This window comes from Tasmannia lanceolata, unplaced genomic scaffold (assembly GCF_043159265.1).
Source record: "Tasmannia lanceolata isolate RefF3 unplaced genomic scaffold, GAP_Taslan_0.1 ptg000008l, whole genome shotgun sequence".
NCBI lineage: Eukaryota > Viridiplantae > Streptophyta > Magnoliopsida > Canellales > Winteraceae > Tasmannia > Tasmannia lanceolata.
The window spans coordinates 32043930-32071206 of NW_027518685.1; the positions used below are offsets into that span (position 1 = coordinate 32043930).

Sequence of the window (27277 nt, forward strand, 5' to 3'; positions counted from 1 at the left end):
GTCAGGTATTTTAGTTTGGAAATAAGTGTATTTGTCGTTGAATGGGGATGTTTCAGGTCCTTTTATAATGTCTGCTTAGCACTTAACATGAATCTAACAAATGAGGAAAGGAAATGCTTAGGATGTGACTCTATAACTAATGTTTAAAATTTCACCTGGTCAAGCATTGACTTGGTTGAATCGCTTTTTTCTAACGACTAAATAAGGCCAAGTGGAAGGAAAACTCATATTACTGAGCGAAGTTTGACTCGCCCAAATTACTCAGTAACCATGTCCAGGTCCGAGATTTTAAACATCGTACATAACAGAAATTTAGATTCAAATACCATGCACAAGCTTAGCAGAAACCAAAAAAAAAAGCGAAAATAGTCTGTCATGATTGATTCTCTGGCAAGGCTTATGCCAAAATACTTCACCAAGTAACGCTATACAACTTTGCTTCCCCAGCCATCTAAGCAAAAGTGCTGGGGAAAAATGCGTCACCATACCAAAGTTTCAGAAAAGATCAGCCCTAAACAGCTGTACAGGTGCATCACATACTTACAGTGTTCCACATTTACAGACACCAAAGGGACCTAGCAATCATTGTGGGATCACTCCAAAGGGACCTTACAGTGTTCCACCTCCAGATTGATGCCACTGACATTGACCTTGGAGTTCCTGAAGAAGTAATAGATACATTAAAATATTAAAATGAAGTTTAGAATAATTTCTATAAAAATAGGTGAAATAAAAGCTGGTTGGAACAAAACCCAATAGAGACTTACTGAAGACTAGTCTGGACTGGAGTAGTAGACTCCTGTCAGAAAAATGGGTGATTATCCACTTTTTCTGCTACATCAGCCCGCAATTATAATCACCTGTACAAAAGATTGATCCTCGTTTTAGGACAAGAAGACTCAACAGTTATTGTGTGTGGCTCATCATGGATAAGAATACTAACCTCTTGTACAAAACCTTCACATCTTCTCTCAGATAAGGAGTTTCCAAGAATATATCTTCACAACTTTTCACATCAACAGCCTCCATTCCAAAGTCCTGATTGCTACAAAACTCACTCCACTCAAACCACATCTTTGAAATCAATTCCTTTCTAAATGAAGTAATGTGGTCTTCCTCTTCTGGGGAATCAGCGGCAACCAACCTATATGCGTAAACTTTCTTAAGTTGGCCCGGTCGAAATGCACGGCCAATTGCTTGGCGGGTAACTGATGGGTTAAGGTGGACGTCCAAAATCAGTAAGCGTGATGCTCCAACTAGAGAAATGCCCTCTCCACATGCTTTGATTGACCCAAACAAAACCTTAGCGTCAGAAGAGTTATTGAATTGTTCCATAGACCACTCTCTATTCTCAGAACTTGAATCTCCCGAGATCATAAAAATTTCCTTGCCTGGGCTCCACCCCTTTACTTTAACTAGCAATCTCTCTAAAAATTTCAGTGGGAGAAGATATTGACTGAACACCAGCATCTTCTCTCCTGCGGAAACAGACAGACCCAAAATACTAAGAAAAAATTTGGTTTTCACCCCATCTTTCAAATTCATTTTATCCAACATCTGGTCTATCTGATCTATCTTTCCGTCACTGAAAGCACCAATTTTATCTCCAGTGGTATTCTCAGAGAACTCCTTTAGGTATGGGTGCATGTAGACAGCACTCCCCACGGAATTTCTCCTGAACTTATCCATTTTCTCAAATCTTTGAATGCAATCTTTCTGCTTGGCACTGAGATTCAGAAGTACCGTAAAGTCAATCAGCCCCGGTAATTCGTCTAAGAAATCCCCTTTGTAGTAGTGAAGAACTTGATTTGTCATTTCTCTCAGGTCTTGTATAACAGTAACTTTCCTTTTCAAGTCATCGTTATTTTGCAGCGTCTCTTCAACCAAGTCGTAAAATGTTGAATCTACAGCACCTCGACACTGCCTCCTGATACCTGACATTTCTACTCTGCTCATGACACGCCTCACAACAGCTCGGGAAGTATCCAACTTCAAGAATTTAGGACGGACAAGGTTCAAAATATTGAATACTTCTTTCACATGATTCTGAAATAGGGTACCTGAGAGAAAAAAAATAAAACACCAGATAGTTTGGGACAAAGGCTTAGTTGAGTTGAGTTGAGAAAACAAAACAAAAACACAAATAAAAAATATAAAAAAAGGTACCTGATAGTACCACCTTCCGAGGTGTTTGGACCTTTGCAAGAGTTTGGAGAATATCTGTGTTCTCATTCCTCGGCGTATGCCCTTCATCTAGAATAAGAAGGCTAGGGACTTTCAGTAGTCTTTCCTGACAAGCAGCCTCTGTCTTGCTAGTTGTAGCGCCACATACTATGTTAGCAAATTGCTTATAGCCTAGAAATAGTATACTCTTTTCCTCTACCCATTTGTTCAACACCTCTAGTTGCTGCGACCTATTTTCTGCCTTAAAAGAGTAGAAGTCCAAAAGAGGAATATCCTCGACTTGCCATTTCTGAAACTCCTTTTTCCATGTAGAAAGTATTCCCTTGGGGAGTATGACTAGTGGTCTAGCATAGGGATACTTAGCCAAAAAACTCTGAATAAAACTGATTATCATGAATGTCTTACCAGAACCTGGGGCGTGTGCTAAAATGCAACCTCCAGGTTTATCTGTGACTAGGTTCCTAAGCAAGAAATTGATACCCTCAAGTTGATGGGGCTTCATTTGTTTCATATGCCGGGGATGAAGGGAAATTTCAGCCACATTTATATTTTGCTCAGAGTCTTTTTGTCCGGAAAATGGAGATATTTCAGTTCCATTAGCATCCTTGGAATTTCGAGATTCAGATCTGTAAGTCCTTGTAGTCTTGCTGCCCTGATCATAGGAAAAATGTTTGAATTAAAAGAATGTTAATTCTGAAGCATATACCAATGTATAATAAATCAATAACACTATATTTATATTGGTCTGAGATCTTTTTAATAGATTGATCACTTAAGATGAGTACAATATAAGCAGGATTTCCATAACAAAATATCAAACCATCTAAAAATAAAGACAATGTGACAAACAACAACTGAAGCTATTCATCAGCGCCGAAATCTCCCTGACCAGAGGGATTGATGAAGTCCAAAGTAATCACAATCAAGAAAAAAAAAGGGTTCAACCAAGGAAAAAAGAAAAAAAGTCGAAATTGACTTGGTTGTGCAAGTCATCACACTAACATCAGCAAGGCGTCCACAGGCTTTAGATGGACTGAAAACAAGGAAAACCTGCTATCTTTTATTTACTGGGACTATTTCTGATTTTTATTTGAACTTTCGGAAGGGCTTTAGATTGGTTTTAGAAAGTCGCATTCTAAAATATTTAGGGATGGATTTTGAAAGTTTTGATGATTAGAATATTAGTTAAATCAAAAGTCTTTTTTTAGTGTTAGAATGTGTTTAGGATTAGGAGACCTTTGGAATAGTTTTCAAGTTGTATAAAGCAAGTATACGGTCCTTACATAAGGTTTCTATAATGGTTTATTATCTATTATAGGATTTGAAGATTATGCAAGTTATTCTTTCTGCTGTTTCTCTTTGGAACAGCACCATATTCTGTTCTCTGTTTTCTACAGTTGAGGTATGTACTTCTTCTAATCTTTTTTGAAAAATGACAATTCTATTGATAGTAGTGAATTTACATAGATTGGGGACCAATAGTCCGACAAAACTATCGACATAGAGCCAGGAGAATTTTAATCCAATGGCCAAAAAGAAATCCCCAACCCAAAAAAGTCTTCCCAAAATATCCACGCTTTAAACCCCAGGGTAGTCTCCCCAAAACAAAACTAATTCTTTCATCCAGATTTCTTTATACCCGTAAGATAGAACCCAAAAAAGACTAACCCTCAACCTAACAAAAATTAACAGGCTACTGATGAAAATTCTAATCAAATCTACACCTACCCGTAAGATAGATCCACATTATGCAAGTTGAGGTATGTAATTGGTTCCATTTCGGATTTGAATTTAAGATATGTGGTTGTGACATTTTTACAGTGCTGCATCAGTTATCTTCTAGTCGATGATGACTCCTATTAATTCAGTAAAAGAAATAAAATTTCGCAATTAAATATCAAAAATACATTTTGGCAACATAAATGAAATCTGAAAGCAATTTCATTCTTACTTTAGGTATGGAATTTGCAAGCATATTTTCACATTCTCAGCACCTATTAAATTAGTCTGGAACAAAAAATGACATTAGAAACGCTTATCCTTTTTTGTATTGAAGAGAAGAAGAATATACTGTGTAAGAAATCAGATGGAACACATCACGCTTAGGTGGAACCCTCCACCAAATAGTTGGATCAAATTGAACTTTGACGGCAGTTCCAAACGAAATCCAGGACGTGCACGGATTGGTGGATTATTCAGGGACTCTAGGGGATCCACTCTACTGTCTTACTCCATACCGGTAGGCATTTGCAACTCAAATGAAGAGGAAGCTCGTGCACTGCTATTGGGATTGATGTGGTTTGCAAATCATGGTTGTGTCCATTTAAAAATAGAAGGCGACTCTTCCAATGTTATATCTTGGGCGACCAACAAGGCCATAGGTCCTTGGGCAATTGCGGGCATTGTAGTTGAAATTATGGATCTCGTTGCATCCTTATCACCAAAATTTCAGCATATGCATCGGTCGGCTAATGAAGCAGCCAACAAATTAGCTAAAGATGAGGCGTATAGAGATGATATGGTTATTATTCAGCCGGAGAATGTTTTGGAAGTGAGGATTATCTAGAGGGTTCTGAAGTCTTTTTTTTTCCTTGACCGGGGGCAGGAAATTCTGTAGTTGAGACTGATGTAATCTGTTGCACTAGTGGGACACCTTATCCCTTTGGCGTAATAGTTTTTCTAAATAAAAGCATTACTTTTCAAAAAAAGAAAAAGAAAAAGAAGAAAAAGAAGAAAGAATTCAGGTGGCCTTAGTCAAGATTAAAATCATTACTTAATAATGATGAACAATAAATACATGTAAAGAAAATCAAAATTCTAGCTCCATAATGCAACAAATGTCTCAGCAGAGCATATACATACCTTTATCCACTGGTAGTCAAATATAGTTTCTATGCTTTTCAGGATAACCCCACAAATACGGCAAACATAGCCTAAGTCATCTTTGAGAAAGCAAGAATGAACACATTCTTCTTCTTCTTCTTCTTCTTCTTCTTCTTCTTCTTCTTTTCTTCATCTTTTTCTTCTTCTCCGTTGTGTGTAACAACTAAGCTGATAGAGGTGAAATCCTGGCACCAGCAGCCAAAAGTTGGCATCAACACATTACTAGAGGGAATGATTTACATATTTTGTAGCTGTCAAAAGAAACTACAAAAAGCACTAACAAGTAATATCATTGGTTACTCAATAAGTAACTCCTGCTTCTACAATGCGAACAAGCCTAGAAGAATATAATATTCCTCAAGTCTTAAGCAAGGGGGAGTGAGCCAAGGTAACACTCTCAAGTCTTAAGCAAATCGATAGCACACAATCATTCCAAGTGTTTTCACTTTTAAGATAGAAGAATATAACGTTCCTCATGGAGGCGTCATTTTAGACGAACACACTAACATAGCTGATTCCCGTTAATGCTGTAGAGAATGATACAGAACGAAAGTACCTTAGAACACTCCAAAGCTAGTGACATTTCCCTCCAGATGTCATCTAGGCCATCGTTTTCCATACCACCTTGAGGATTGCTCTCTTTGCTAAAAAAATCATCTTGTAACCCAATAGAAGAATTCAACCCTGCTTCAACATTTTGCTCTTTATCCCATAACCCCGTAGAAGAATTCAACCCTGCTTCAACATCTTGCTCTTTTTTTGTTGTTGTTTCAACATCAAGGGTTCCATTGTATCCGATCCCATCTTTTACCTTCCTTCTTTGCCTTTTTCCTGTTGCCAATTTGACATCAAGGGTTCGATTGTATCCGATCCCATCTCTGCTCTTCCTTCTGTTCTTTTTTCTTGTTGCTGTTTCAAAATCAACGGTTCCATTGTATCCGATCCCATCTTTGCTCTCCCCAAAATCCCTGACCTATATAAGATAAAAGCAAACATAATGTTATCATAGACCATGGTTCCTTGACTTGAAAAAGTTAGACTATAGAAGAGCCAGATTTTGGAAATTTGGCTAGATGAGAAGGTGATTCATTTCATTTTCAGAACAGTATATCGAAAAGTAAAGTCGGATATAAAATTTAAAGGAAACATGAAACAATATGGACATTTGGAAAAAAGGAAGAAAAAAGAAACACCGCAAAGAGCAAATTAAGATTTGAAAAGAAGATATAAAAAGGGAACTCATATCAGCATTACCATTTTTTTATAATGGCACTAATCACCGTGTTTTACACTTTTTAGCCAGCTGTCAAAGGCCAGTACAGTTCCCAAAAAGCTCTTAACAGTCAATTAGAAAAGTGAAAACAAAGTGATTAGTGCCATTATCAAAACATGGTAGAAATCAGTCCCCTATAAAAAGCATGCTCCAAGTAGAACTATGAAAGAGCCAAACATGAACGCTTTGGACAACACAAAAAAACAGTAAGAACCTATTTACTGCAAAAAGATCTTTTTCTTTCCACATTGGATATCTCAATATGTTTTATGCATTATTAAGAGAAACATTTCATACAATTTCCTTTGTTCTAAATTTCAAAGTCTGCCCAGCTTACCTACCATAAAAAGGAGGCAACATGAACTCTTGACATGAAATTTCATAATTCACATATATTGCACTTGCTATCTCACAGCCAATGCTCAATTGCACTGTATACTTTAAAAGATAAGAGACTCCTTCAAAAGATACGAGATTGGACAGTGAGAAAGTAAATCACTAATTAGAAAGCTTTAAAAGGGGGTCATCAACAGCTAAAACAAATTCTTTCATAGCTTCAAATGAGGCTATCACAGTCCATGGAGCAATTTGTTTTTGTCTCAATCTGAAGCCCAGCTCAAACCAAAATCCCCTTTCAGTTTCAAACACAAATGGAGAAGAAAATAATTGTTGAACTCATAAAAACTGCAGGAATATATAAAAACACTAACACATAAAAGTTGTTATGGCATTGAACTGCCAAGTTTATCGCTCCCAAGTCAATCCCATCAAATCCAAAGTGGCATAATCTAGTCATTTTCAAGAGTTTTTTTTAGATACTAAAACAAACAAGCCATTCAAAAAAAAAAAACCTATAACAAACAAGCCTTGCAAAATCATTTGGAAGAGAATTATCAGGCAGACTATTATAATAGGGAAATGATATCACCACTACCGTATTTTGATGATTGCACTCCTCACTTATTAATAAGTACGGTATGGCCCGCACCATAGGATGATCCAAACCGTCCATTAGATGGGCCACATCCTAAATAGGTTGTGCCCCAAAAATCATTTCCATAGGTTGATCCTAACCCTCCAATCTATAGAGGGACTGGACATTAAAGGGTTGATCCTAACCCTCTATAGATCAGAGGGTTAGGATCAACCTATGGAAATGATTTTTGGGGCACAACCTATTTAGGCTGTGGCCCATCTAATGGACGGTTTGGATCATCCTATGGTGCAGGCCATACAGTACTTTTTAATAATGTGAGTGCGATCATCAAAATACCGTAGTGGTGATATCATTTCCGTTATAATATTGTCACAGACTATGTAATTCTTTCTGGTTTAAAATATTTTCCACCCATGTCAAGTTGACTTCGGCAACTCGTGAGTCAACTTGGCAAAGTTGAATCCTTGTCATAGGCAGAACCAGGCAATGTGAGCATTCTTGGAAATTTTACTTCAGAATTACAACGAAGCAAACCATTTCAAAAAAAATTTACAATGAAGCAATAACTTACTACTAAGTCCCGAATTGGGTTTTCCTCCACTGCATGTGTCAAAATAATTGGGTTTTCCTCAATTGCATTCGTCAAAACAACCTTCTGATACAGATATGAAGACTGCCAACTCGCCTTGGCAGCAATATTGGCACTCATTATAGGATTCTCCATCTTATTACATCCCTGACTATTTCGAGCTTTCAAATTACTATGGCTCACTATTTCAGTCCCTAGCAGCAGTTTGAAATTACCAGCCTCGAGCTCAGACTTGGAAGTATGTCTAATCCCAAACCGATCAATGGTGTCTTCTTCATCCGAATCAAGAACTATCACTGATGTGTTATAATTCCCTCCTTTGTTCTTGGGGCGAGGACTCGGAAGGTCATATTGAATAGCTGGTACTTTTTCATTCACTATGATGCTATTGCCACCGTGTAGCGTACTTCCACCATGACACTCATGGAGTTCATCTAGAGATGACTTGCAAAGTTGTTTGGCATTTTCTGCTCCAGAAATGGCATTACTTGCAATATAATCGGAATCCAGGTCAATTATATCGTGCGATACAGAAAAACTGCTTTGCTGATTCCTCGACAAGGGAATCACTTTAGAACGTGATGGACACAATGTAGATAAGTGATTAACCAATTGCATTCGTCGATCAAAAAGGGCTTCAATTTCTTTGGTCTTACTTCCGTACACACCATCCAATCCATCGAACAGATTGCGAAAAGCAAATGGATTAGAATAGTCTATAACGTTCGAGTGAGACCTTCCCTCCTTTTTCTTCTGGTCACCAAAATCCATACTATATTCATTGCAGGTTTTTGCCCTTTTGAGTTCGCGCTTGCACAACTCTGTTTTCAAATAGAAAGGTTATTGTACCAGACCACAAAACTGTGAAAAGCCAGCGAAGCAATGAAGAAACTAGGACCTCAAAACTAATAAGAAACATTAGAATTTAGAAGTATAAAATAAGGAACTAAAACACTGATAGATTTCAGAAAACTACAACAAAATCAAGAATAAAAATGGTTGAAACTTTAAAATGATTCAAAAAGGCACCAGCTTTAAGTCACATCATACGAAAATTACAGTACAAAAGCAACTTAAAAATTTTCTGCACCAGGAGGCAAAGAAAGCACATGAATACCAATGAATTACATAGACCAACTACAAGGCCAGGGTCATGCCAAGGATTCAAATAATATTAAAATTTAAAACTATAGCACGGTAAACTAAGCAAAAATGGGCAACAACATTTCATCGAATGGACCAACATATAGGGAGATGGAACACATAACAATAGAGGTCCAAGACAACATATCATAGTTTTTTGTTTTTTTTTTTAACGGTAGCAGATTTCATTAATAAGAGGGTGACTGAGTGAGTACACCCCAAGAAATAAGAGAAGGGATTTAGCCCATGCTATAGATAGAGCAATGACTCTGATGAATAGAAAGTGCGGCGATTTGGATACTCCTTCAAAAGCTATCATTCCTTTCTTTCCAAAGAACTTTGATGAATAGATAGAGTAATGACTTCGTAGCTAGAAAAGGTAGGGACCAAAGAACTTTCCTTTTTTTCTTCTAAGAGACCGCCGACCAATTTTCAAATAGCTCTTGTATAGTGGATGGGAAAACCCACGAAATTCCAAACCTGGATAGAATGCCACTCCATATCTCGCTGGCCACACTACAAGGAATAAAAATATGATCCACGGATTCCCCTGCCACTATGCATAAAGCACAATTATCTACTATCATCATTCTTCAGCGTCTAAGAAAGTACATGCTTTTGGGGGTCCAAAGCATTCACTTGGAAGGCCGTTCGATGGATAGGGTGTGGCCCAAAAATCAGCCCCATTGGATCATCCTAACCCTGCCATTTGTGGAGGGGGAAAATGGGCAGAAACATGGACACACGGTGTCTGGCCATTCCCCCCACCCACACACCTTTGATTGGGGTTAGAACGATCCAATGGGGCTGATTTTTGGGGCCACACCCTAATGGAAGGGCATTCCAAATGAATGGTTTTGATTCCCCCCAAAAATGTGGCCCCTACCCTGTTTCTGCACTCATGTGCAGGTAACTTACCTGCACACGTGTGGAGGAACCCTTTTCTCATATATATATATGAGAAAAGGGTTCCTATTCCCTAGAGTAGATAACTTATCTATTCCGTGGGCTTAAAATACAGTGGGGGTTGTTAGAAGTATGTGTGTGTGATGTAGATGCCTAAGGGCATAATGGCAATTGTTATGTTCTCTCTTTTATATAAATACATAAGTGAGGGGGAGCATACCCTAACTCACTCTTTTCTCCTTTTTCTTCTCCACAACAAGAAGATCAACCTGGTATCAGAGCCCAGGGGTTGTGTGCCCTAGGGACCACCATAGAACACCATCTTCTTCTTCTGCTCCTCCTCCTCCTCCCCCTCTCGGCTCCCGCGACCCCACTCCCGCCCTCCCGCGACCCCTTTTCTGCCTCGCCCTCCCCTCCCCACTCTCCTCGGCATAATGGCAATTGTTATGTTCTCTCTTTTATATAAATACATAAGTGAGGGGGAGCATACCCTAACTCACTCTTTTCTCCTTCTTCTTCTCCTCAACAAGAAGATCAACATGGTATCAAAGCCCTGGGGTTGTGTGCCCTAGGGACCACCATAGAACACCATCTTCCTCCTCCTCCCCCTCTCGGCTCCTGCATACCCTCCTCGGCTCCCGCGACCCCAATCCCACCCTCCCGCGATCCCTCTTCTGCCTCACCCTCCCCTCCCCTCCCCTCCCCTACCTCCCGCAAACACACACACACCCCCTTCTCTTGGCTCCCTCCACAGTGAACACCCCCCTCCCTGGTCCATTTTTTTATCTCTTCATCTACTCTTGTAACAACCACCCTTTTCCAATTGTTTTAATTAGTAAATTAAAATTTTCAAATAAATGATAATGACACCCTTTCGTTAATCTATATTAAGGAAATTGATAATTGCACCCAACTAGTGGGCCCATTAGATTAATAAAACTTAATTAGATAAAGAAATTAGAAGTATATTAGGGAATAAATAATTAGGAGATAAAGTAGGGAAGAGATATATCAAATATACTAGTATTTTGGGAAAACCCAAATAACCCAAAAAAATAGCCGCCCACTCCAAGTTGGAGTGCGGACGGCATATTCTCCCCAAAACACTTTGGGCGCCACTTTGTGGCCCCATCACAAATAAAATATTATATATAAATATATATACGAGAGAGAGAGAGAGAGACCGATTGAGAGTGGGAGAGAGAAAGAGGGAGTCGATTGGAGAGAGAGAGAGAGAGAGAGAGAGAGAGAGAGAGAGAGAATTGAGTGGGAAAGAGAGCGGGGGAGAGAGAGAGAGAGTCGAGAGTAAAAGAGAGAAATAAAAGAGAGAGAGAGAGAGACCGAGAGAGAGTAGAATCAAGAAAGAAAGAAAAAAGAACCGAAAGAAAGGGAAGAAAAGAGGAGAAGAAAGGATTTCGGTTTCCTCCGTTGGGATTCGTTCGTCTTCGAGTAAGTGTCTGGAGAACCTAACTTTTGCCTTTATAATTTTTTTTTTTTTTTTAATTAAGGTTTCTGACAAGATTTCTTGATTTTCTTTACGTTCTTTAAAATCAAGAAACTTAATTTAGAATTTATTTTCAAGATTTCTAAGCCCTAAAAATATCAGTATTGTTATTTTTCTTTCGAATTCGATTTTTTATTTCAAGAAAGTTCCCAACTTTCAAGTTTTAGCAGTTGTAATAAAAATCTCCTATGATGTTAGTATTCTTGTTTTTTTTTTAAAATCTTTTAAGAAGAAAAAAAATGAAAAAAAAAATTCTTTGATAAAAAAAATATAGGGTTTCGAAGAAAATTTTAAGGTTTAGGTGTAGAAATATTGCCAAGAGGCTAACGAAGTTATTTTTGGGATAATTTAAATTATAAAATGAATTTAAGAAGAATTTTCATGTAAAAATCAGCAAAGAATTATTGCTAAAATTTTGGGAAAAATAGTTGATAATTGATGTATTGTGATAATACTATGTAATTAATGTAAAAATAATTGAGTAACTATAATCTAGGAAGTTAAACACAATTTTTATTCATAAAATCAGAAACTAAAAATGTATAAATAAGTATTATTTAGGGTATGTTGGCTTACTTATGTTACCTAAAGTGATTAGGTTAATTTTTGGGGTAAAGTAAAACATATATTAAAGGGTAACATGTATTAAAGTATTGTTTTGTTAAAAATGCCAGCAAAATAAAGGGCTGGAAAATTGGTTTAAATTAGATTAAAAAGGGAAAAGGGACTCATAGAAATATGATTAAATAGTATGTAAAGTAGTTTATACAGAATTTTATTTTCTTGAGGGAAATTGCCTCTTTATATTCGAATATTATGGAGTTATGGGAATTAAATCTTTATACTATAAATTTATGTAATTTGAAAATCAAAAGGAAGATAAAATAAAATAGGAGTGTCATAACTACGAAGAAAAATTTTTTAAAAGTAGAATTTTATTTCAGATTGTGCGTAGAATTTAGATTATGGATAAAAATTTATGAATAAGGTCCAAACGATTAAGATAAATAATTAAAATAGAAAGAGGATATGTCACTTCAATAAGATTATTGGCATTCGCTACCCAATATCCATTCAGGTCGCTTTCCAAAAGGACATCTCGCCTAGGCATCGCACTTCGAGTTAACTCAAGGCAAGTGATGGTGGGCTAGTAAAATAATGGCGGTATCAATGGCTTGCTTGATTATAACTTTCCCCTTATTATATTGTAAAACTTTTCCATTTATTAATTTGTGTTGTTGAATTAATGAATAGAGTTTGATTTTTATTGTTTACGTAAAAAGGTATCATGAAGTGAATTTTAAGGTTAATAGAAGTATGTTGTGGATTATGAGCTAACAATGATTGGCAGGTGAAGATTTCCCCTCATAACAGAGAGGGAAGAGGCACGTAATCTGCATCCATAAGTGTATCACAAATTAGAAATTTGATAGATGTGGGGGGAGGACTAAGGAAATCCCTTAGATCCAACATTGTGCTGCGAGCCAAAAGCTAACCAGACCAGAGCGTACGACACCTGGTTAGCAATGCATATTCGGGTGGGCTCATACAGGGTGACCCAAAGGAAATCCTAGAAGGGATTGCATTTCATTAGGAAATGGAGAATCCATGAAGGTCAGTGATTGACGGCCAGGCTAGAAAGCCACCGCCAGGCCAAAAGCCATTGTAAAATGAGAAACAAAGAAAAAGGATATTGCCATATGATCACTGAGGAATGAATGATTGCATATGTTGTGTAAATTCCATGCATTTTAAAAAATTTACATGAACAATGAATTCTGATTTAGTTGATGTAGTGTTTTAAAATTTTGTCATGCAATGTTTTAAGGTTGATTCTTACAATAGCCTGTTATTTTTAGTTGCTCTTATTGTACAAGTATTCCATAGGATCTTGCACTAATCCTTGCTTTTCCCTGCAAGATTGGTAGGTGAGGAAGAAGGAGCGTTCGCAAATGAAGACATTTAAACCATCACGGGAATAGAGAGTTGTGTGGAGTCCCGTGGATAGACCTGGCGGTCATGTCCAATTTGTTTTAGAATTTTATTTCAAGAGATCATAGTTTTATTTGAAGTTCTAGGATTTGGTGGATTAAGTTTTAAGTTGAATAATGATTATGAAATGATTGTTGGACATGGTTTTATTTCATTGAATAAGAGTTGAGTGATTATTAAAGTTTTAAATAGTTTTATTGCTTCCGCAAAAGTATACTCTTGGTTGAAAAAAAAAATTCGAAGTATTTTTACTTGTCTTTTCCATAGCGACCTAATGCTGGAATTGGGTCATTACAACTCTCCTTTCTCTATGTCACTCTTTTGGCTAAAACCCTAATCTAGTTCCCTTTCTTTCTCATGGTCTAGATCCCTTTTTGGGTGTTCTTTCCTTTATTCGCGGCTCCGATTCTATTTGTGAATTCGAGGCCTTCCCATGTCTCATTATTATCTTGCTCTTCATCGAAGAAGCGCTCTCTTTCTTGAGCTCGTCTAGTGGCTCTTCTTCCTCATCGTAGTTGTCGCTGAGGTTATTATTCTTTTTTTCTCCATGGATACTCCCGTCATTGAGGATCCCTCTCTCGGGCAGGCTTCTGAAGCCCCTATCCCTATACCCCCCATGGCTTCCTCTTCATCTAGTCATTCTTCATCGATGGATGGTTCATTCCCACCGATAACTACAGTAAAACTAGAAGGGTCCAATTACCTGAATTGGAAGGTAGATGTGGAGACTTACCTCATTGCTCGGGGTAGGATCTATCTCATCCGTCGTGATCCTCCCCCTGCCACTGATCCCACTTATGGAAGTGGGAACAGGATGATGCTCTTTTTCGCTTGTGGCAGAGTATGACCACTCAGAATGCAGGCACCATGATGCACCTTTCGACCTCCAAACGGATTTGGGACATACAGTCGTTCTCTATTCTGGAGTTGGCAACCTCGCTCGCATTTGTGCCACCTATTCACAGTGGATGCATCTCCGGAGTGGTGACACTCCTCTTTCTACATACTACAGTTAGTTTGTCTCACACTGTCAGCAATTGGATGTCTTCATGCCCCTCACGACTGATTTGGAAACTGCCGCGCAGCAGCGGGATCAACTTCGCGTCGTTCACTTCATCGAAACATTGGGACCTGAGCTCTTGCATCTCCAACTGCAGATTTTTTGTTCCGGGTCTATGCCTTCCCTCCAGGAGGTATATTTACGAGCCCAGCAGTGCCTTGTTGGTGATTCTCTACCCGCTGTCAATATTGATGGCTTTGCAACAGCGGCCTATGATGCTAGTACCTTTGGCCGAGGTTGTGGGCGTGATTTTGGCCGGCGCGGTCATGGTGCTAGCCAAGATTTTGCTGGAGGCCGTGGTACAGGTGGCCTTCCCCGCCCATATTGTTCTCATTGTCGACTGGAGGGACATCATCTTGACACATGTTATGTTCTGCAGCCCGAGCTACGTCCGCCTCCTGAGCCTCGTTTTGGCCGAGCAGCGCATCTTTCTGCTCCTGACATTTTTGATCCCTCGGCGTCTTCTTCCCAGCACAGCTCAGTCGCCTCTACTGATGGTTTCTTTCTCTCTCGCGCTGACTATGATGAGTTACAGCGCCTCAGGTTGACCACTCGCCTTCGAGTGCCGGTTTTGCCCAGCCAGGTAGCTCTCCTGCCTCTCTACTCACTAGCTCCCGCTCCTTGATCATTGATTCCGGAGCATCGAACCATATGACAGGTTCCTCTTCACCTCTTAAGTTTGTTTCGCCCCCTTTCCGCTCAGTCTATTACTCTTGTTGATGGGCGTACTACTCCCATCTCTGGAATTAGGAGCATTTCTCCCCACCCCGGCCTTACCTTATCCTCTGTCCTATGTCATCCCAAGTCCCCATTTAGCTTACTTTCTGATAGTCGGCTTACTAAACATCTTCACTGCTCTGTCTCATTCCATCCATCTTATTTAAGATGTTTGTTTCAGGATCTCTAGACTAGGAGGACGATTGACTCGTGCCGTGAGGTGGATGGGCTTTCTCGTCTGGGTTGTGGCCCTTCAAGTGTCATTTTGCACAGCTCCATTGACGCCTATCAGTGGCACTGCCGCCTTGGTCATCCCTGTCTCGAGTGTCTACGGCGAACATCCATTGTTTCTACCCCTCTTCAGTCTTTTCAGTGCGAGGCCTGTGAACTTGGAAAACAACATCGTGTGTCGTTTCCTCCTAGGCTTGTTGGTCGAGCCTCGCACCCTTTTGGTTTAGTGCACTCGGATGTATGGGGTCCAGCGAGGACTACCTCTCTTTTTTTATAAAGATATTTCATTGTCTTTATTGATGATTATTCTCGCATGACTTAGCTTTATTTACTTAAATATCACTCTGAGGTTTTATCTGCTTTTCGCATCTTTCATGCTGAAGTTACCAATCAATTTGCTTGCACCATCAAGTGTTTGCGCACTGATAGCGCCCGAGAATACTTTTCAAAATCTAATGGATTTTATGATTCTCTCTACTCGTAGCATCGTCCACCAATCTTCATGTGCTCACACCTCCCAACAAAATGGTGTAGCTGAGCAGAAGTTGAGATCTTTACTCGATGGGGCCTGCACTCTTCTCATTTAAATGCGGGTCCCTGAGATCTATTGGGGTGATGCCATCCTCACCGCATGCTTCCTAGCCAATCAACTCCCTTCCTCAGTCCTTGGTGGTTCATCCCCATTCGCTGAGTTACATCCCCAGCATGACCCTTTTCCTCTCACCACTCGGGTCTTTGGTTGTGTGTGCTTTGTACACAACCTTCGTCCTGGCCTAGATAAATTGGACCCTCGAACTGAACTATGTATCTTTCTCGGCCATTCTAGGACCCATAAATGTTATCGATGTTACAGTCCTCGCTTGCGTAAGTCCTTTTGGCTTTGCCGATGTCACCTTTTTTTGAGTTCGAGTCTTACTTTATCACTCCTCAGGAGCGTAGTCCCATAGTTCTTGATTCGGACATCCCGCTTCTTGTTCCCGCTCTTTCCGATCCCGTCGTATCTCCTCCTATGCATCATCCTTTACAGGTACCCAAGATTCTTCCTGTTTGCGAGCCCTCTTCTTCATTACACGTAACTGAGGCTCCTCCTCCAACTCCTACGAAGACATATCAGCGACGCCTGAAATCTGCAACCCCTCACCCTCCGCCTGCGCCATCGTCATCTCAGCCGCAGATCACAATAACCACTTCCTAGGTGCCTACCTCTCTCTCTCTTCAGGTTTTACTACAAATTCCCCCATTGCTTCCCGCACTCGCTCTCATAACACTGCTCATCCTATTTCCTCTGTTGTTTCATATGATTCTCTCTCCTATGTTCCGTAGTTTTGTGTCTTCTTTGTCTTATGTCTCTTTGCCGCAGTCAGTGCCAGAGGCTCTTGACCATCCAGGTTGGCGTGCGGTTATGGATCTTGAGATAAAGGTCCTTCAGGCCAATCAGACATGGGATTTGGTCCCTCTTCCTGCTGGTGCTCGGCCCGTAGGCTGTCATTGGGTTTATGCAGTCAAACACTTACCTTATGGAATTGTTAAGCGCCTTAAGACGCACTTGGTTGCTAAATGTTATACTCAAACCTTTGGCATTGATTACACAGAGACGTTCTCTCCTGTAGCGAAGATCCCCTCTTTTCGGGTTCTCATCTCCCTCGCTGTCAACAGAGCGTGGCCCCTGCACCAGTTAGATGTAAGAGTGCCTTTCTTCATGAGGAGCTTACTAAAGAGGTTTATATGGAGCAACCGTCTGGGTATGTTGCTCAGGGGGTGATGTCATCCTCAGTGTGTCACTTGAAGAGATCTATCCCTAAAGCAATCCCTTAGAGCATGGTTTGGGAGATTTAGTGATTTTATCATGCGTTTTGGCATGAAGCAATGTGTTGTTGATCACTCTGTCTTCAATCATCATTCTGCGACTGGTTGTGTTCTATTGATAGTGTATGTTGATGATATTATCATTATTGAGAGTGATTCAATGGAGATACAGAAACTAAAGACCTTGCAAAAAGAGTTTTCCACTAAAGATCTATGCCGTCTTAGGTACTTTCGTGGCATTGAGGTAGCCTATTCCACCAGAGGTCTCTCTCTCTCTCTCTCTCTCTCTCTCTCTCTCTCTCTCTCTCTCTCTCTCTCTCTAAGGAAATATGTGTTAGATTTGCTTGAAGAGACAGGTTACCTTGGAGTGGAACCTGCCCATGTTCCCATGGATCCAAATGTGAAACCCGTCCAAAAGAAGGAGACCTATTAGATGACACTAACAAGTACAGGAGGTTAGTTGGTAAGCTCATATATCTCACAATTACTCGTCCGGACATATCATTTGGCATTGGAGTTGTCAACCAATATATGAGCTCACCTCATACTTCACACTGGGCAGCAGTGCTTCAAATTGTTAGGTACTTAGAAGGGGCTCCGGGAAGAGGCTTGTTATTTAAGAAGTATGGTCACCAAAAAAATAGAAGGGTTCACAGATGCTGATAGGGCATCTTCAGCTGATAGGAGATCTACCACGGGATATTGCACCTTCGTAGGAGGTAACTTGGTGCCATGGCAAAGTAAGAAACAAGATGTTATAGCTAAATCCAGTGCAGAAGCAGAATATAGAGCCATGGCATACACGAGATGAGAACTCATTTGGTTACGCTCCCTCTTCTCAGACATTGGTTTTCCTCCTTCCTCTCCTTCTCAGTTACATTGTGACAATAAGGCTGCAATCCATAGTGCCACAAATCCAATCTTCCATGAGCGGACTCAACACATTGAGGTAGATTGCCACTTCATCCGCCATAGAATTCAAAAGGGAGAGATATGCACAATGTTTACTAGATCTATGGATCAACTGCGGATATGTTGACCAAGACATTAAGCAAAGCGAAGTTGAGTGACATTTGTAACAAGCTAGGAATGTTTGATATATACATTCCAGCTTGAGGGGGAGTGTTAGATGTATATGTGTAGATGCATAAGGGCATAGTGGTCATTGTTATGTTCTCTCTTTTATATAAATACATAAGTGAGGGGGAGCATACCCTAACTCACTCTTTTCTCCTCTTTCTTCTCCTCAACAAGAAGATCAACAGGGGCCTAATTGTTTGGGTGATGGGCCCTCACATAGATAGGGTGTGAAGGTTTATACCCGTCCATTTTTGCCTCCACAAATCGAAGGGTTGGGATGATCCTATGGAGCTGATATTTTGGGCACGCCCTATCTATGTGAGGGTCCATCAAATGAATGCTTTGGATCAACCAAACAATGTGTCCCCCACTGTATTTTAAGCCCACGGAGTAGATAAGTTATCTACTCCGGGGAGTAGGAACTCCTCTCTCTCTCTCTCTCCCTCTCTCTCTCTCTCTCTATATATATATATATATATAGTGTGAGAGAGAGAGAGAAACTATATATATATATATATATATATATAGAGAGAGAGAGAGAGAGAGAAAGAGGGGGGGGGGGAGAGAGAGTAGTAATCCTTCTCTATGTTTCTTCTTAAATTCTTAGATTTTTATTTCTCCTCTCTTCAAAATAAGAGTTTTAGGGGTTTCTGTTGGTTGAGGTGATTCTGTCTCACCCAATTTCAGAAAATGTAAAAGAGAACAAGGTCTAGGAAACTTGACTGGGGCATAGTTGGCTTTTTTTAAAGTTTAACTTGGATTTACATTAAGTGTATTTCTTTTAAGAAGGGTTTATTATATGTTAATTAGATAGGCCCCATCATGGATGCCCTAATGTCATAGATTGTAATTATTCTTAAGTGATATTAGAAAAGGCTTCAAGCTGTGAGATTGGGAATTCAAACTCCATGAAAACTATTTTCTCCTTTCTTTTCTTCTTTCTTCTCTTCATTATTTTTCTTCTTTCTTCACAAGAATCACGTGATGATGGTGATCTTCTGAACATTAACATGATATCAAAGTAAGATCAAAGGTTGGTCATTATAGAAACCTAACTCCCCATTCTCTTCTCTTCTTGTAGATCTAACTATCTCTGTTGTTCGAGTCGTTGAAACCTTAGACAAAATTATCTTCTCCGCTACCAAAGTCGTGCATAATGGATCTTATCTTCTCCGCTACCAGAGTCGTTGAAACCTTAGACACGATCTCCTTTGCTACTAGAGTCGTGCATAATGGAACGTATCTTCTCCACAATTGGAGTCATTGAAACCTTGGATATAATTCAATTTCCCATCAATCAAGAAGTTGTTTCAAAACCCTCATCCCACCATTTGAACCTTCGAATCTTAAATGAAATCTCTAAAACCAAGGACCCACCAACCAAAAATCCTAAGACCCAATTCCCTACTATTTCAACACCGCAAACCCCAAAACCATATTCCCAATCTTCAAAAATCCCAAACCCCGCCATTGAAAACCCACAAACCCTAATCTACTTCCATTCAAAATCGATCTTTTCACTATTCGCCAATTTGAGAACATAAACTCATCCCCGATTGGTCAAAATCCTCAACCATTCGAAAACCTAAATTACAACCAATCCCTAAACAAACGAAGTGTTCGATAGGCAAGTCAACCGAGCTAGGAAGATTAGAAATCTACCCAAACATGCATTGCAAATAATATACCAGACCAATAGATAGAGAATATATAAATATAGCATCACAAGTATAATGAAAAAAAAAAGGAAAATCTAGGGCCCAAACAACCTCTATCAAGGGTAATTAATCTCAAGAACAAATAGGCACAAGGGCGAGGACTAAAGGGGTGCAAGGTCATAAAATCAGGACTAAAGGACTGAAAATATCAACGATCAGATCTTACCAAGGTAGACACGTCGCCCGCGAATCTCATGTAGATCAGCGGAGAAGTCGGGAAGACCCAAACAGTCCACGAAACAAGAGTCAACACCTCTAGATCAGGCCCAAGAGGAAATATACAATGCATAGGTGATCATGTAAGCCCCAAGACAACAAGGTATAAAAGTGTATTAAGAAGAAAGGAAACATGGGAAAAGGTGAGAGGAAGGGATTGTGTTATGACAAACCACCATGGAAACCGTCCTAGGGACTGTTGAATAGAATAGGGAGAAAAGGATTGCAAAAGGAGATAGAGAGGTGGAGAAAAGTGAGGGAAGAAAGGACTGTGACAGTCAAGGCTGCAACAACAATCAAGAGAGCGGTTTTTCGAAGAGAAACCATGAGGTAGAGGAGAGGAGAAAAGAAAAGAAGAAAAAAGAAAAAGAGGAAGAAGGAGAGAAGGGGTAGAAAAAGGGAAGAAATGAAGGAGAAAGGATGAGAAAAGAGAGGGGAATTGATAACTTGTGCAAAGGAGAGACTATTCACCTTTTCGCAACAAAGAGCGTGGAGAAACTCCACTTGTGAGTGCTCCTTGGGGGGCTGCACTAAAATCACTTCTCAAAATTAGGGTTTTCTCCCCTCTTGGCCTCTTTAAATAGAGTTTAAGTGGTTTTAGTGATTGGCCCACTCCAGCGGCCAATAGGATACAAGTAACTTAAGTCATTAGGCTAATGACTTGAATGTCCCTATCTAATAATAAAACAAGCACTAACCACCTCATGGTAATAAGGGCCAACACAGGAGTGGGATGTGACGGAGGTGTTGCCGGCCCTAGTTGATGTGGACAGCCCCGCATCTAGGCTCTAAAATATCAACATAAAGTCATAAAAGCTAAACAAACATAAAACCTCTAACGGTGGTATGAAGAAAAAGGCTGGATCACATCAAACAGTCTCCTCATACTTAGTTTGATAAGTTAAGAACAATGTTAGTAGGTATGGATTTCAACAAAGTCATATGGATCAGCCAATGCTTCTACGGAGGAATGCAAGTAATGTCATCATTTTTGCTATCTATGTGGACAACATTATAGTTACTAGACATTAGAAAAGAAAAATAGATAGGGCAGTGATAAATCCACCCCTTTTGATTACTTGGGACACCCAACAGCAGTGTATCAATGGCTGCAGAGGGGCTGATGTACTTCACGTCAGGAGGAGTCAATGGGGCTGATTGCCACGTTACCACGTACACTGCTTCTGGATGTCCCAAGTAATCAAAAGGGGCAGATATTGCACTTCCCAATAGATATAGTAAAAAGGTATCCACAAGAGCATGTGCAGACAAAAGACCTAGGTTTCAAAACATGCCATAGTGACCATTCTATGTGTGTGTGTGTGTGTGTGTGTGTGTGTGTGTGTGTGTGTCTTTGACATGCCATAAATGGGTGTGTGCTGGGAGCAAAACCTATTGATACTCGTATGGATCATAATGTAAAATTATTAAAGGACAACGTAGGCTTATATGAGGATCCAGGTAGGTATTTTGGCCTTCTTCAATGCTCCTATAGTCCTATAGATCATAATGAAAAATTATTAAAGGGTAATGGAGGCATATAAGAAGATCCAGGTAGGTATTGTCACCTTGTTGGAAGGCTTATCTATAGGATGATTACACGTCTCAATATTGCATTCCTTGTAAATGTTGAAAAGTCAAATTATACAAAATCCGACTATTGATCAATGGGAAGAGATTTGGCACATTCAGAGATACTTAAAAGTAGCACCCGACATGGCAGTTATTTTCAAGAAAAATAATCACTTAAAAGAGTGGAAAATTTCTCAGGTGAGAATTAGGCAGGATCAACTTTTGATAAACATTAAAAAATGAATAACTGCACTAGAGAAAATCCAGTTACATGGGTAGAGATAATCAAGGCACTAACTACATTGTTAGAGATCCTCTATTTCATGAGATGATTACATACAGTGAAGTGGATTGTAATTTAAATCATGGAAAGGTCATTACTAAATTGTAATCTATTCCATGTGTGAGGTACAAAGATAAGTAAACGGATATATTTAGCAAAGCAGTTTGCACGAAGCCAATTTAGATGTATTTGTTCCAAGATGGTTGTGGATGACATCTATGCACCAGCTTGGGGGACAAGGAGAGGGGGCGTTGAGAGCTTAACTAAGATTCACATTAAGTTTCAATGTAATTCTTTTAAGCAAATTATTTATTTTATCTTAATTAGAAAGGGCCCATCATGGGTATAGCTCTAATGGCATAAGTTGTAATTATTCCTACGTGGCATCAAGTCGTGGGGTTGGAGATTGAACCTCCACATATATTCGACATGGCAAAACATATAATTTAGATGGCCACACTTCCACATGGTGTGTTGGCAATGTGTCTAGTTTGACACATGTCAGTGTCTGACACATTTCAACAGGTTGCCAGACAAAAAAAAGTAAATCACTCATTGCAACACCATTTTGAGGTCTGACTAAAAGGAATCACCTCAAACCAAGGTTTATGATTGATACTACTCTAGGACATTTTATGCTGGAAAATTGATAGTTCTCTCATTAGAATTTCTTAGTAAATCGAGCTTATACCATTAAAAAAAAGTGAATAGAGCTTAGGTTTTTGTTTGATGACAATTGACCATCCCTATCCTTTCTTGTTTATTTTTGCTATGCTTGATTTAGATCTAGCCCCCATAATTCATTGCATAACCATATTTCCATTTTGTGTGATTATAGAAACCGCTATTCCACGAGGAAAATAAGTTCTGTAGAACTTATGTAAACTTCGTAAACTACAAGAGCATACATTGAACAATAAGCGAGAAAGAAGCATATCAAATCTTGAGGAGAAAGATTTTTAGTATCGGAGTTTGAAACACTAAATGCTCCCAAATGAATTGCTAATCATACCATTGGGATTCCATCGCTTGCACTTCCTTAGAGGAAGGTTGCCCGTAGGATCTTGATCAGGCGGCTGAAACGAAATCTGATTCCAGCCCATTGATCACTGGGAAAAAAAAGGAAAGGAAGATATTAATGGTTAGCATATTAAAAGGACAAATAACTTGGACACAAACAAGGGATTGCCTCGCTGTATTCATAAAGTCAACTCAAGAGTAAGTTTTTTAAGTTTTTGCTTGGCTCGATAGGGAAAAAAATGGGTCAAATCAGCTGACCCAACAAATCAAAAACATTGAACAGGAACACTCATCGAAACAAATCAAAACGTTCTGCGTGCAATTCAAGTCACAGCATATTGTTATTGAAGATTAAGCTGCCAGCAAATCCATGACCTTAACATCAAAACTGCTGAAGGCAAAAAAGCTTACTCTTGACATTGCAAACCCTTTTAAAGCAGCCCTTGCTTGCATATGTTGGAAAAAAATACCCTCACTGCATAATCCAAGACAGGACGGACAGTTCTAAATGTTTGAGCCATTTTTCTCAATCTTCCTTTTCAACTCATTTCAGAATGGTAACTCATTCTGAAATGAAAGTAAAATGTAAGAAGAAGAAGATATACAGAAACCCAAAATGTAATTCGTGAAAAATGCAAAATGTGTTCCAGAATCTACTTTACCAAATGGAACATGAAATCGATTGCCAAGTTTGAAACATGCACACATTGCCACAAACAAATGTTTGAGCCATTTTTCTCAATCTTCCTTTTCTAATCATTTCAAAATTGTAACCCATTATAAAATCAAGGTAAAATAAAAGTAGAATAAGATAAATAGAAACACAAAATGTAGTCCATGATTTTCCAGAATCTGCTTACCAAGCACATTATGAAATCAATTGACAAGTTTGAAACATGCGCACACTGCCACAAACAAATGGCTGGAAGCTCTTTGGATGCCATCAAAATTGCTCCTTAAATGTAAGTAATACAATTCAATTTAATCTTATCTGCAAATAAAACATTACGGCATTTTTATTTTTCAAAAAGTACTGTACGGCCCGCACCATAGGGCCACAAAGTAAATAGGTCGTGCGGTTATGCCCCAAAAAATTATTTCCATAGTTTGATCCCAAAAAATCATTTCTAGGATCATCCAATGTAAATGAATTTTTGAGCACAACCTATTTACTTTGTAGCCCATCAAATGGATGGTTTGGATCATCATATGGTGCGGGCCGTACATTACTTTCTAAAAAATAGTGGGCTATACAGGCTTACATCATATAAAAACTACATATACCCAAATGGTTCTTAGAATCTTAGAGGTAGCCAAAGAGGCCCTAATTCAGTAAAGCCCTGTCTAGATTGCAAGAATTTTCTGGAAATGTTTGGAAAGGAAAAATATTCCTAAAATCTCCAACTTTTTTTCTACACACGAAAAGGATGAATTAAACCAACCCTATGCAATTTTTAGTTAGAGGGACCTTCAATGTATCATGGTATCCCTCTAAACTAAGCATAATTACATCAATGTTTGGAAACGTCATGAATTTCTTCATGGGCATGATATATTCGATCAAGGGATTAACCTAGAGATGCAAAGCAGCTCTTTCTACAAAAACCCAATTCAATTGTATGAATTTACATGCAATGATAAGTCTCTAAAATCATTATAACAATAGAAATGCAAAGAAGCTCTTTCCACAAAAAACCCAAAACTATAAAACACTGTATAAGATTTCTTGGGACAAAATAAGAAAGAGATTGGGAAAATAAGAAGAGAGACTCACATGGGTTTTTCTCTTTGTCCCAGTAAGTAGAAGAAGCAGAGAGAGAGGAATTGACTCCTTTTTTACTACAGCTTACTAGGGTTCTCTATCCTCTCTATTGTGTAGTGTAGATTTCTGGGGTTTTAAGCATCCACACAAGACTCCCTGGGAATGGGAAAAAGAGGAATAAAAGATTCTCGAGAAGTTGTAAAGTCGCCCCCTTTTCTTCTCCGGGCCAACCCAGTGGAGTAGATGAGTTTCTCGAGCTTTTCGAGTAAATGAGTAACGCTGGATTGAAAGTGAATTTTGGGGGGAGGAATGGGGATTTTTCCACTAAAACCCTCCCCACCAGACTTACTAGGGTATTGAGTTATGATTCTCTTTTCACAGTACAAGGCGTGGCCGGGGAAGAAAAGACGGAGCTGATTTTTTAGGCACACCCTATCTACGTCAGGCACATCAAATGAACGCTCTGGATCATCCAAACAGTGGGCCCACTGTGTTTTTTTTTTGTAGTGTTTGGCTTCGGGTATGTGCCCACATTGTTTGGATGATCCAAGGTGTTTATTTGATGGGAGATAGGGTGTGCCCAAAAAATCAGCTCAATCATATCATCCTAACCCTTTAATCTGTGGACGAACCGTCAACTGGGGGGTCCTACCTTACACAAATTAAAACCACGGGGGGTCTACTTGTAACTTTTTAAACATTAGGGGTTAAGTGGGAGTGAATGCCTACAACAGACGGGTGAAAATATCATATCCCAGAAAAATTGTTTGGCCCATTGGTGGTATTTGTAGGACCACCGAGAAGAAATGGTTGGATCCTCTAAGTCCTGACCTCTTTTGGGCCCGTTTGTTTTAAAGTTATTGTTTTGGATTTTGAGAACCCATTGTGAGTCCAAAACTGATAATTTTACTCGATTTGTGTTTAATTTTGAGACAATAATCAATTTTGGACTCACAATCAGTTCTCAGAATCCAAATCAAACAGGCCCTAGTATCGTAGGTCATACTAATTCAATGAGTACTAGGGCATTTCTGTGGTTGGTTGGGTTAAGTGGCAGGGATGCAGAAGTAATTTGGGAAATTGTGGAGGGGCTCAACTGTAACAGTGAAAAGAGAGGTGAATGGAGAAAATTCACTATGTCGTTCTTGTCATATGGTATAAAATATATACATGGGATTTGCTAGGGACCATCGCAGAAAGGCATTTCACGGCTGGCTTTTGCATGTGAGAGCAGCCACCTCATGGCTTAAATGAGTAAGACAAAATCTGCTGAAAAGTGAGCCTGTGTGGTTGATCCTATAAAGGCATTTAGTGGCTGGCTATTGCATGTGAGATCAACCACAGAGCCTCACTTTTCAGCAGATTTTCTTTGATGGCAATCCTTCGATTGGTAGAGAACCACTTTTTTCTTCCACGAAACCCAAGGTGATCTCAAGTTTCATGGGAATTGACCAGAGTCGCCACCTACGATAGTGTGTCGGACCTACGTGTGACTCAGTAACCAAGTCTACATTTCCATTCTTGGATTCGTAGTTTGGTTACAAGGATCATAAGGTGTTATGTACAGTCTTCGCCCAGTGAATACCAATCTCTTTTGAGCCTTATTCCCATTGAAATATCAAATATCTAAGTTAAAATCCCTCGAATTTCAAACAAACATGCAAGTGAGAGGGACTGTCTACCTGCAAACTGCAATTGCAAAACATGGGTACGATCATGGCCATGGGTATGATCTACTTGCTTAAATTCCACGAAACATAAAGAAATAAATAAAATGAGGAAGCAAGAATTAATCTAGCATCTTCACCCTGATTGCACGTGAAACAGTTTAAAGAAAACATACGATTCTGCGCACTCATTATTTAGAGAATGCCTTCGGGTTTAGGGTTCGTAATCAAACCCTGATCAACCTAATGTTTTCCCCTAAAAAGCCATTATCAAACCTAATATGCTTCTATATGGATCTAAACCTAGTATGCTTCTATCGTCAGTTGAGGTTAGGAAAATTAGGTATCTACACCCATATAAAACACAAAAAATGAAAATATCTGCTTTAAAAAAATCACGATTTCTCACAATTTTTACTATTTTTTTGTTCGTAAATTAAAAAAATTGCTCATAAGTTTTAAAAAAATCGAGTTAAAACTCCCTCTCTCTCTCTCTCTCTCGCTCTCCCCCTATCGAACCCGTGAGTGTAGAACTCATGACATACCTTCGAAGAAGAAGAAGAAATGCATGGATAACTAGAAAGGAGAAATGCATGAACAACTACAAAGGAGTAATGCGTGAATAACTAAAATGCAGGTATTGATAGGTTGATTTTGCATGGCTTTCTATTCATTAATGAATTGCAAAAAATGAAGGAAAACCAATCCGGGAAAATAGGTTGCAAGGTCACCCG

General features: G+C 39.2%; 1 protein-coding gene across 1 annotated transcript; it reads right to left on the bottom strand.

Annotated features, from left to right (window-relative positions):
* Nucleotides 1-298: 298 nt before the first annotated feature.
* Nucleotides 299-25271, bottom strand: DRD1 (SNF2 domain-containing protein / helicase domain-containing protein). Its single transcript, XM_077389270.1, has 9 exons — nt 24889-25271; nt 23107-23203; nt 7849-8687; nt 5616-6040; nt 5047-5194; nt 2163-2836; nt 944-2056; nt 768-860; nt 299-660 (listed from the first exon to the last, which is right to left on the bottom strand). Exons 2-8 carry the CDS (start codon nt 23195-23197, stop codon nt 857-859), a joined length of 3294 nt encoding a protein of 1097 aa, XP_077245385.1. The 5' UTR covers nt 23198-23203; nt 24889-25271; the 3' UTR covers nt 299-660; nt 768-856.
* Between the last annotated feature and the right edge of the window lie 2006 nt (nt 25272-27277).

Bases quoted from the DNA above. Each gene is read 5' to 3' on its own strand.
- DRD1 (XM_077389270.1), bottom strand. From the start codon at position 23,197: ATGGGCTGGAATCAGATTTCGTTTCAGCCGCCTGATCAAGATCCTACG. The intron at 5,195-5,615 runs GTTCTGTATCAT...AAAAAGATGAAG, and splicing joins GAGTGTTCTAAGGTACTTTC to AAAAGAAGAAGAAGAAGAAG. The intron at 2,057-2,162 runs CTTTTTTTATAT...TCTCTCAGGTAC, and splicing joins AAGGTGGTACTATCAGGTAC to CCTATTTCAGAATCATGTGA.